The sequence below is a fragment of the Sycon ciliatum genome, unplaced genomic scaffold (assembly GCF_964019385.1).
Source record: "Sycon ciliatum unplaced genomic scaffold, ocSycCili1.1 SCAFFOLD_2440, whole genome shotgun sequence".
In the NCBI taxonomy this organism is placed as follows: domain Eukaryota; kingdom Metazoa; phylum Porifera; class Calcarea; order Leucosolenida; family Sycettidae; genus Sycon; species Sycon ciliatum.
In genome coordinates this window covers 1,230-13,000 of record NW_027044465.1, presented here as the reverse complement: position 1 = coordinate 13,000, position 11,771 = coordinate 1,230, and the positions used below count along the sequence as shown (strand labels likewise).

The window sequence follows — 11,771 nt, the reverse complement described above, 5'->3', positions numbered from 1 at the left end:
CCTGTGCATGGTGTCTGGTCTGTGCCCTGTGATGACACCACAGTGTGGCACGTTTGGTGCGATGCTTCTGGCCTGGCCATGGGTGCGGTTCTGGAAGTCAACGGCGATATCGTCGAAGACAAGTCCTGGCTCAGACCTTCCGATGATAAGCGTCATATCAACATAGCAGAGTTAGACGCCGTCATCAAGTCGCTCAACCTCGCTCTGTGTTGGCCAGTGAAGAACGTGGTCTTGTACACTGATTCGCGTACAGTCCATGGCTGGTTGACGCAGTTGCTGAACAACATTCGTCGTGTTAAAGTGAGTGGCCTTCACGCTACGTTGGTTCAGCGTCGTTTGCAGATCATCGACGATTTGATCACTGTATCTGGCATTACAGTTGACGTTGAATGGGTCCGCTCAGAGGACAATATTTCGGATCAGCTAACCCGTGTCCCTACCTGGTTCCGTGTGCCGGACAGTCCTAAGAAGCCACAGCCTGATGTTGCAGCAGCCGGTGTTACCGTTCGTGCTCTCCCACCTCTTGCTATGGGTGACATCGCCACTGCCCAAGTTGCTGACGAGGAGATCTCGTCCGTTAAGGCCCAGCTTCTCTCCGGTGAACCGATTCCCAACTCCAGCTACAGCAGAGTCCGAACCCAGCTGGTGATTGAGGATGACGTGCTGTTTCGCAGCGTGAAATCGCCTCTCAACGATGTTGAGCTTGTGCCTGCCCTTCCTCAGAGTCTTACTGCCGATGCACTTGCAGTCGCCTATACTGTGAGTGGTCACGCTGGTTGGGAAAGTATGTGGCGTCTACTCCGTAGCCAATGCTATTTCCCTGGTATGGCACAGCGCTGCCGTGACTACGTGTCAGAGTGCACTACCTGCCGTGCGGCAAATCCTGCTCAACCTTGTCTACCGCAACCAACGCGACCTGTAACTCCCGATGGTCCCTGGCATGTTGTGCAAATTGACACGCTCGAGCTTGGTACCAACAAGTCTGGCCGATATCACTGCGTTCTTGTCTGCATTGACACCTTCACCAAGTGGGTGGAGGTCGTCCCACTTGTTCGCCATGATGCTGAGTCTGTCGCCGATGCATTTGTTAGTGTGTGCACTCGGTGGGGTCCTCCCCATGTTATCCGCTCCGACAACGGCACCGAGCTTCACAATGCCCTGATGTCATCCCTCTACAAGGTATTTGGGGTCAACGTGTGTTATGGCGCAGTTCGCCACCCCCAATCGCAAGGTGCCGCAGAACGGTTCAACCAAACGCTGTTGACCTTGGTGCGGAAGGTCCTCGACGAGTCCAGTGATTGGCAGGTCGACCTAGCTATGCTCCTGTACTTCTACCGCAACAGGCCCCACAGTGTCACCGGTGTCTCACCTATGCAAGCAATGATTGGCTGGCAGCCCCGCAGTCTCGTGGTGGATGCTACCCCAACAGATTGGTCGTTTCCCCGCTGGACGGAGGAAATACAGCGTCGCGCCTCAGCCATGTACGATCTCCTGGAATCAGAGTTGTCGTCCTGCGATTTTGTCGAGGAGCCAACTCAAGCGTTCTCGGCTGGAGAGTCTGTTCTCTTCCGCCGTCCACACCGGCACCAGAAACGACTCCCCGAATTCGAAGAAGGTTGGATCGTCAAGCGAGTCGTTGGTCCCTCAACTGTCGTGATTGGCCGTGGCACAGCAGAAAAACTCGTCAACACAGAGCTGCTGAAGCCTGCTGGAAGTCATTCCAGTCGTATCCCTGAGCCACTAGATGTAGCTAGTATTATCGATGACGAGCCGTTGGACCATGTGCCTTTGGCTGGTGTACCTGATGACACCGCTGGTGGTCGTCTTCTCCGCGACAGAGCCCTGCTCCGTGAGCCCAGTAGGTATGGCTCTTGAGACCACTATGTTCTCTGCTTTGTCCGAGTTTGGGTCCGACTCGTGACTCTAATTCGTGTTTTGGCCGTCTCTGACGATTGACGTTTAATAGTGTGTGTCATAAATTTGGTTCTTTTGTTTTGTTTTCTCAATTTATTGGCTCCTATTCTGCGATAATTGGTACTGTTTTTTAAAGTCGTTTTTTATCTTCTTCTCCTCATTTTTAGTGACAATTGTGTAGGGGGCATGTACTAGTATCACGTTGCCACGTCACGTCCTAATATTACGTACTGGCATGTGCTTCAGACTCATTACGTGTGGGTGTGCTGTGCACGCATGCATGCACCCCCTGAGCAGATAGAGCTGTCAACCACGCGGTGTTCAGTGGTTGTAATTATTATTGCAATGGCATGAAGACAGCTTCGACTTTCTATTTCTCTTCCCGTTACTTTAATCCTATCATGCATTCAACTTTGTAAACCATATGAACTGAGTAGGTGTTCGTTGTGTCGAGTGCACTCTGTGTGCGTGCTTGAGATTCCCCGACAAGCCCTTGTGCGTTGTCAGTGTGAGAAGTGGCTTTGATTCCTCCTTCATTCCCATCTGGAGGTACGCTTGTTTCAGATCGATCTTGGTGAAGCGTTGTCCTCCAGCCAGAGTAGCGAACACATCTTCTACACGTGGAAGAGGGTGTTGATCCACCTTCAGTTGCGGGTTCAATGTGGCCTTGAAATCGCCACAGAGACGCACTGAGCCATTGGGCTTGATAACTGGCACAATTGGGGGTGCCCACTCGCTCCACTGGACCTTGCTAACAATACCAAGGTTCTCTAACCTGTCCAGTTCGGCTTCCACCTTAGGCCGCATGGCGTAGGGCAGGGGCGAGCCTTGAGGAACCGTGGACGTGCACCATCTTTGAGCTGTAGGCGAGCCTTGGCGTCCTTCAGCTTGCCAAAGTCGTCACTGAAAACGTCCGAGAATTTCTCCTTCAGCTGCTCTAGGCGCTTACCGGCTGGTCCGGTGGGCAGCGAGCTAGAGGACGCAGTTACACTGGGGGGCTCCTCGGTCTCGACCTGGAACAAACGATGCTAGTCAAGAGCAATATGGGCCAGCAGATCTCGGCCACATAGCGGAGGACCCGATGTGTCCACTACATGAATCGGCAACTCTGCCGACTGGTGGTTGTACTCCTCGAGCGCCGCAAACGTTCCGCGAGGCCGTACAGGTTCTCCAGTGTATGTTCGCAACTTCAACTTGCTCTGGGTAAGTGGCGAGGTACTGGACAGCAACTTCTTATAGATGTGAGTGGGGATAATAGACACTGCAGCTCCTGTGTCAATCTGCATGCGTATGGACTGGCCATTGACAGTTGCATCGATCCACAGGGCTTTCCGTACATTGGATGTCGGTGACTTATCCTCAACTGCTGCTGGTGCTTGCAAGACATCGGCCGTCAAAATTGCAAGCGTGTCGAAGTCATCATCAAAGTCGAAATCATCATCATCTGAGACAGGTAAGTTATGGCACGCACCGTGGCCACTCGGACTTCCTTTCGCTGCATACTTCGACTTTCCTGCGAAACGCTGTTTACAAACCTTACGAAGGTGACCCGTTTTCCTGCAGTGTCGACACTCATAGGACTTGTATGGGCACTCACTTGGGTGGTGTGCTTCTGATCCGCAGCGGAAACAGGACGATTGGTGCACACTGGATTGACTTTGACTTTGCTTGCCAGCAGATGCACGGCGATGTTGTGGCCTTTCCACAACATGTACCCCAGCAGCGGGTACACTTCCTGCGAGCTCCGAGGCATCGCGCGTTGCCACTTCCAGACTACTGGCCTTCTCTATCGCAGTTTTCAGGGTGAGATTTTTTCCGCCAGCAGTACTTTACAAAGAGCTTGGCTCCGTATTCCGCACACGAAACGATCACGCAACGTAGTGTCCAAGACATCGCCAAACTCACAGTATCTGGCCAACCGTCGCAACTCTGCAAGGTAAGCGTGCACAGACTCTCCCTGGCATTGCTCTCTTTTGTGGAAACGGTATCGTTCCGCGATCACGAGAGGCTTGGGCGCGAAATGTTCGGCCAGGGCGTCTGACAAATCCTTGAGCATCTTGTCTTTTGGTTTGTTTGGGCTGACCAGGTCAGCCAACAGCTTGTATGTCGTTCCTCCGATCAGCGTCAGGAAAGTTGCTACTTGTTTGTTTTCCGCAACGCTGTTTGCCTCAAAATATTGTTCCACGCGATCATAATAGGTAGACCAATCCGTCGTACCTGCAGCAAACGGCTCGATGGCTCCTATGACCACGGCCATCTTCGTCGCCAATTGTAGTGTCTCAGCTAGAGACGGGGTTCGGTTTATTCTATGATCGATTACATGGAGACTAGAAGAAGACCAACTACAATTGCAAGTAAATTATGTCAACGGAACAAGAACAAGGAGACACGTGTGTCAATACAAAAAGGCAGACATACTAAAATGATCTGCGCATGGTGTGACGTCAATACGACAATGATGACGTAAGAAATATCCATGAGTGTATCATCAGCACATACACTACAGTAATAACACACAGCATAGTACGAGTCACCGCATCGCTAAAAAGAACATTGCCCATTTGAATTTCGGATACCACGAACAATTTTCTCCAGTCCCCAGGGATTTGTCTTATCCGAGAAAGTTTTACAGTAGACCGGTATAATACATGACATGTGCACAGTCCCTGGTCATAAATCTGCAATGTAGAGCATAATTGTAGTGACTTACAGCCATTTGAATGAGTTAGTGTCATCTGTGCCTTGCAGGCTTTGGCACCAAGCTGCAATACTGGACTGCCCAGAGAACTGTCCCATACCTAGAAGAAAGAACAAGGCAACAATAATCAAAACACACCGCTGAAACATAGGAGTGAAACAATCATGCCAATTACTTGTCACTTATTTGTTATGGTCGCACTCGTCACTCGCTAACAATAGCAAAACGTGCTTATCAAGTACATGTACTGGGAAAAGCCGCCAAAATGCTGGAAAACAGACAGACTAAGCCACTCACAACCCTGATCACGTCTACGATGTAGGACTGTGATTCCAAGTGGTCTGGCATCCGGGGCTTCATAATTCTAGAAAAAACATTCACGGTTCGCTAGAGACTCATGTAGACTAATTCCCCTACTCCGGTTCCCCACGCTGTCACGCACAGACCAGCCAACTGGAACACGCACTTAGGTGTAGAAGAAGTTAGAATACATTCATAGGAGTAAAATAACCTTGTATTGGGAGAGCAACCGAAAGAAAAACCGAACGACACCACCGGAAGACCTCGGCAATCAAAAACCGCCACTTCCAGAGCTAGAGAGAAAGAAAGATGTGGCAAAAGTACGACGCCTGCGCACAAACGACCCTCTCAGCGTCGTACACTGTGTACGCTGAACACAGCGCATTACAGTACCGCACATGGACTGCATGAAGCCTCGCCTGCGGCGACGAGCCGCGGCCAGAACAAGGCGCAGGACGCATGCAGTCTCAAGAACAAATAAACGTAAAGTAAACTGAAATCTTCGAAGAGAACAGTTCAAACAAACGATCAAGGGAAGTCATAATAATAATAATAGAAAGAAGCAGAACAAAGATCGACAGGGTGGAGTTGCTTGGACGCAACGTAGACTTCCACAGTATCGTGGAATGCAGCAAGGAACGGAACTAATTACGTAAATGTAAGAAAACGACGTACCAACACTCAACTGTAGCAAGTCTTGAAGACGCATGCACCACAGAGAGAACAATTACATTTCACCCCATCACCTGGTGACATGCGGACTGAAGATCTCACTTCTCAGTCGACATAGCGACGCGGCGGACGAATGGTGTCTCGGGCGCGGAGACCATACTCAGCCGGACGAGCATCATCCACTGGCGCTGGAGGACCCCAGCCCAGGTCTAACTCAGCGGCATCGTCGGCATCAGTGCCATCAGGCACCAGATCTTGCGGCTCGACGACGTCGTCCACGCCAACTGGATCGGCCTTCAGGAGCTCGACGTTGACGACCTTCCGCCGTCGTGGGTCATCCGCTCGGACAATGGCGACTGTGGATGGCGCAACAATGTCGGCGACAAGCCATCCTGGCTCGAAAGGCGGCAGACGCTTCTGACTTCTGGCGGGGCGTCGCAGCACAACACGGTCGCCGACAGCATACGGACACGGGCCATCAGGTAGACCAACGAAGTCGCGGGTCGACAACTGCTCGTCGATGACGTCGCGCACACGTGCGACCCTCGCAGACAACCAGGTTGCCCACTGGCTGAGCGCGCAGGCGTCCTCGGTATCTTCGACAATGATGTGGCGAGGCCAGCCGACCATGGCCATCATCGGTGAGATCGTTGTGACGCTGTGTGGCCTGTTCCGGTAGTGAAACAACAGGACGTCGAGATCGGCTCGCCAGCAACGTGCGGTTAAACCGCTCGGCACTGCCCTGCGACTGCGGATGGCGATCGGCTCCGGTGCGAACGCAGACTTCCAGCAACCGGCACAGCGACTCCACAACGGCGTTGCAGAACTCTGTGCCATTGTCCATGCGGACGATGTCAGGGGCACCCCCACCGCATGCACAGATTGGTGAAGGCAGCGGCTACATTGGCAGCATCGTGGCGACGGAGTGGGCATACTTCCACCCACTTCGTGAACGGGCCGACACAAACTAGTACGCACGAATACCGGCCACTGCGGTCAGTGCCGAGCTCCAGGGTGTCGATGATGACCTCGCTCCAGGGACGGCCAGGAATGTCGGCGCGAGTCGGCGACACTGGCGGGCCCTTCCGTGGGTTAGCAGCCTTGCATCTCGTACACTGTGCTATGAACTCGCAGCAGGCAGCAGCGATGCCGGGGAAGTAGCAGCGGCTGCGGATCATCCTGTACATGGTCTCCCAGCATCCATGGCCGGAGACCTCGTGGGCGCAGCGGACGACATCAGCGACTAGCGGCTGTGGCACCACCGGCACTTGGACAGTGCCCTCGAGCGGCAGCTTCACATTCCTGACCAGCACGCCGTCGACAATCACCAACTGTGCGCGAACGGCCGAGAACCGATCCAGGACGGGAATATCCTGCTGGAGCTGCGAGGTCAGCGTCTGGATCTCGTCGTCAGTGCGCTGTGCTTCGACGATGCGCTCCGTCGGGGCGGGGCCGGAGACGCTAGCTGCAGCAGCTGCGATGTTCACGTCGCCGTCACCACATTCGTCATCACCACCGGCGCCGTCACCTTTCAGCAGCTTGCAGCGCTTGACCCATTCGACAGGCACGCGGGTGAGAGCGTCGGCCCGATTCTTGACCGTCGGCACCCACTCGACGGAGACAGACAGACCTGCTGTGACAATGAGGTCTGCCACGATCTGCAGACGACGCTGGACAAGGACCTCGTGCAGGCCCTTGGTCTTCGTGCGGCGGACGTTGCCGATGACTTCACGGAGCCAGAACTCAGCGGTCTTCGAGTCCGTCATGAGGCGGACGTGCTTGGCCTGCCAGTGGACTGCGAGTGAAAGTCCTCGAATGGCAGCCTCCAGCTCGACGATGTTGATGTGGCGCTTGTCGCCGAACGGGCGCAGCCAGGAGCAATCCTCGAGGATCGCACCATCCATCTCGAACGCAACGCCGATGCCGACATCGGAGGCGTCGGCCCACACCGTGCATCCGGCCGACTCGTCGCGGCCCGCGCACCACATGCCTCGTGCCGGGTCGCCATCACCAGCAAACCTTGCCTCCAAGCAGGGCGCAACCAACCGCACACGGGTACGTGCCCGGTCAGATGACCGCACCAGCTGAAGATGTCACGTTTCGTTGCCGGTCGAGGTAACTTCAGGTTTATGTCGCCACGGCGCGACCACTGGACCTGATGGTCCTCATCCTTCTGCAGCTGCAGGCCGAGGACTCTGGATGAGGCAAACGGCTCGGCCTGCTTTGTTGGGAGGCCATACTCGAGCATCCTTGCAGCTACGGCGTCGACCTCGCTGGCAGGCGTTTTCACATCGTCAACGTAATTATCAACCGATGGAAAGTCTCGCGTCACCCAGCGGACGATAATATCCATAAATTTCGGGGCGACACTCAACCCGAAACCCATGCGCGTCATCACGTAGGCCTTTCCCTGCCAGACGACCGTCTGGTAGCGCTGCAGCTCGGAGGCCAGGTGCACTTGGAGATAGGCCTTCTTAATATCGAGCAATCGCAGGACTAGCTAGCAGATGATAGTACACTGAAGACTCTCTACTACAAAAACTATTCACAACACCAACGCTCTCACGACCACTCTCCTCATCGCTCCCCGACTCACTGCTTCCTTCGGTTGGATTCGGCTAGTGCATGGCCGTTGGAGAGTTCAAAATTTGATCATTTCCCCAGGTGATTTTTAGTGGACAACTTTCTTCAAAACCACTTGTTGGTGCTTGGCGACATGTAGCCGACTAGCCATTGGCGGACTATGCTCGGCCAATCGTCAAATTATGCTTTTGATTATGCCACAATTATGCCAACAAATATGCTGAATTATGCTGAATTATGCTCGGTTCCACTATGTATTCACGCTGTACATAGAGGATTGAGAAACCACGCATACACACACGGCCATGCCCCTAAACATAATTTTTGTCTAAACTGAAAGATTATGCCGACCTTACACGTTAGAATCCGTATATTATGCCGGAGCATAATTTTTTGACGAAATCCCAAGATTATGCCAAATATTATGCCGGCATAATCCGCCAAGGGCTGTGACAAGGAGTCATAACTGGGGTATTTAAAAAAAACATCTGCAGGCTTTCAGAAAAAGCTGTATTATGCCCCTAAGCATAATTTTTGTCTAAACCGAAAGATTATGCCGACCTTACACGTTAGAATCCGTATATTATGCCGGAGCAATTTTTTTGACGAAATCCCAAGATTATGCCAAATATTATGCCGGCATAATCTGCCAAGGGCTATAGCCGACTATGGCGGTGGTCTACCCCAAATTTCAGGACGTAAGCTCGGCTCGGCAGCTCGGCAAACCAGACGAGCATGAGATGCAAGGGTTGAGCGGTCTTCCTCGCCTCCGCTGCTCTCGGCGCCTCTCTCGTTCTTGTGTCACGCTGCACTTCTTTGGATTCAGTGCTGACTTCACGAGGGCATCTTTGAGGTTGGGAGTGTGTTCAGACACGACATTGACTGCGAACCCCGAGCGCTCGACTAAATGCTTCGTTTTCCGCTGGATGTCTTCTGAGCGAAAGGGTACCGTCAGTATAGCGGCATATTTTTTCATATATGGCTCACGTCGTTGGGCAGTGTGGCAACGCTTCGGAGCAATCTCTTCCATGATTGCCTCAGGATAGTTGTTGGTTCGCAGCAGTTTCTTCGTCATACCGAGACTCACGGTCTTGTTCCGGTGAGGATGAATTCTTTCGAGTTCGGACGAAGTGCTGCTTACCGACCACATACTTGACGGAGCGAGGCACTTGGGAATGAAAGTCCATGTTGACACCGCTGTCACTAGGCTTCCTGTACAGGCGGTGTGTAATGGTGCCGTCAGGGGTAACCTCGAAGTGAACGTCAAGAAACGGAACAGGTCCATTTTCACTGCTTTCGTAAGTGAACGCAATTTCCTAAGGGGCCGTCTGTAAACACATGTATTAACTTAGAGACCTCTAACAGGAGTTTCTTTCTCAACCCACCCATCTACCCCCAGAAACACACCACAAAATGCAGATAATACCACTCATAATAACACCATACTATGCACATATGATACAAGTGCATGTTTCTGGGAGTACAGAGCATTGTGTACATGTCTACTCTGCCGTGACGCGTGCAGTGCAGTGTAGTGGATCTCAAGGCCTATATACTACCTGTACTAGCTGTAGCAGTGCTATTGTACACGCATGGTACGATAATTACGGTATGCATGCACTCCGAAATGTATTTTTTTTAGGGATGCCTTGCAGGCGAACCCACCCACCCACAAATGCCCAATAGACGCCTGTAAGTAAATACATGTATTTACGGACGGCCCCTAAATCTGGCTTTGGAAAATTCATTTTTCGTTGCTACCAAGTTCGGCCTCATTTTCTCTGTGCTGAGCTGATGAGTCCACAAAGGACGAAACAGTTCTGTCCGCAGATTGAGTAACACAACTGCCAAAAATCTTTGGTTTGAACCTGGTTAGCAAATGGGTTTATCCCTGCGCATGGGCAGAAATGTCATGTAGATATGCTCTAACTACGGTTGTAGTTACTCATGCAAGGTCCTACGGTATCAAGGATAGCAAGGACAACGACCGTGCTTTCTACTTACTAGTTTAGTACATCTCTTGGGCCCATCGATGTGCCACCGAGTCTTGGAGTCGGCGCCTTTCAAGCTGCTCTTCGCTTCGTACAGAGAAAGATGGGGGCCAGCCTAAAAAAAAGGTTTGCAAACAATGGCGTAGGTACAACGGTCGGCCAGGCACACTTGTACAATCACACACTGACGCGTCAAGTATTAGCATCGCCGCCATGTGCAACTACTACGGTCATGGCTACAGTCAGACTGCACGGTAACGGGCGCTCCCAGATAAACTGTGGCTACAAAATCAGAACGATTGTGATAATGATGATGCTGAACAAACCTGAAATGTGTCTCGAAAAAGAGAGGCCATTCCTGAAGCTGAAAATTGTCAAGTCGTCCGACGTATCTTATCTCTTCACACCAGTGGCCCAGTACCGACCTGCCTTGTTCGCTATTTACCGTCCGACCGGGTGGACATGCAGGCAAGTACCGAAACGTGCCCGTGAAGACCACTGCACCGATGCGAAATTGTGATGACTTGGAAAAGAAAGAGTCATTCAGCTCGACTGTCGGCGTGTCATGAATCATGATGATGTGAGACGCCTCGGGTGACCATGGTGACCAAGTGCAACAAAGTGTAGCTGGCATGCAGGAGCACTCATGTCATGATCATGCTTCTACAAGTACAAGACAATGACGTATGCTATGTCTCGCGAGAATCGACCTTCGGGTGAAAATAATTAATTATTTTTTGCAGAAAAAGTCCTTTTCTGGCAAGGCAAAAATACTCTTGCTTTGCTGTGCATGTGCACATCCAAACAAAAAAATTGGTTCATTGCGACAATGAAAGCTTTTGATCGTCCTACACTGGACCTACAGGTGTAGTAGGAGCGTTCGCTCACGATGGCCAACTGCCGTCCATCTCTGCCAGAAGTCATTGGACTTCCTAGGTAGGAATATGCGCCTGGTAGAGAACGCCGACAGTCCTCACAAGATGTTTCTGTCGACGCCCAATTCCTATTTAGCGACGAAAAATTTAACTTGATTTAGGCGCTCCGCCAAAGGAGATCTCTGCTGGTGAAAGTACTTTCTGACATCTGGAAATCCTCGTAGGGCCCTTCTGATTTAGTACAACTCCGCTGGGGGGAAATACTCAACGAGGAGAAACTAATGAGGCGAAAGGTCCATTTTTGCAGATACTGGGCCATGTCATTATGCTTGATGATGCACCAAGCACCATCGTTGGGGGCCAAGTTTTCCGGCACCAGCGAGTTGTTCATCCAGCAAGTTACTTTGAGTCTTTCTTCAACACTTTATTTATTTATTTATTTATTTCACTCACTAGGCAGGCATAGTGGGATGGTCTAAGACCATGAATCCGGGGCATGATTGAGAAACAGAGGGTACCAGGTTCAAGTCCTGCTTGGAAGCGGAAGGAATTTTTCCAACCGTGCTGCGACCCACAGGAACTCGTGGCCTGGCACGAGGGAAACATGGATGCAGTGAATGGGATTTCGGTCTTTGACCACTTTGTGGTGGGTCTGATCTACTCACCGCCCACCGCTTAAAAAGTGCATGTGTGACCGGGGCCTAAGCTGCATCTGCGCCTTGATCCAAGAGGGTGGTG

The 11,771-nt window shown here is 51.9% G+C and overlaps 3 protein-coding genes across 3 annotated transcripts; 1 reads left to right on the top strand and 2 right to left on the bottom strand.

Moving 5' to 3' along the window:
- Positions 1 to 13: 13 nt before the first annotated feature.
- Positions 14 to 10,672, bottom strand: LOC135830350 (uncharacterized). Its single transcript, XM_065342617.1, is given in 4 exon segments — positions 14 to 3,727; positions 3,730 to 4,712; positions 10,172 to 10,273; positions 10,485 to 10,672. Coding segments are annotated over 2 exon segments (1,227 nt in total). The 5' UTR covers positions 4,172 to 4,712; positions 10,172 to 10,273; positions 10,485 to 10,672; the 3' UTR covers positions 14 to 2,942.
- Positions 79 to 1,875, top strand: LOC135830351 (uncharacterized). Its single transcript, XM_065342618.1, has one exon. It carries the CDS (start codon positions 79 to 81, stop codon positions 1,873 to 1,875), a length of 1,797 nt encoding a protein of 598 aa, XP_065198690.1.
- LOC135830349 (uncharacterized) lies at positions 6,439 to 7,979 on the bottom strand. Its single transcript, XM_065342616.1, has 2 exons — positions 7,666 to 7,979; positions 6,439 to 7,603 (listed from the first exon to the last, which is right to left on the bottom strand). Exons 1-2 carry the CDS (start codon positions 7,977 to 7,979, stop codon positions 6,439 to 6,441), a joined length of 1,479 nt encoding a protein of 492 aa, XP_065198688.1.
- Positions 10,673 to 11,771: the final 1,099 nt, after the last annotated feature.

Bases quoted from the DNA above. Each gene is read 5' to 3' on its own strand.
- LOC135830351 (XM_065342618.1), top strand. From the start codon at position 79: ATGGGTGCGGTTCTGGAAGTCAACGGCGATATCGTCGAAGACAAGTCC.
- LOC135830349 (XM_065342616.1), bottom strand. From the start codon at position 7,979: ATGACGCGCATGGGTTTCGGGTTGAGTGTCGCCCCGAAATTTATGGAT. The intron at 7,604-7,665 runs GTGCGGTCATCT...CTTGGAGGCAAG, and splicing joins AAACGTGACATCTTCAGCTG to GTTTGCTGGTGATGGCGACC.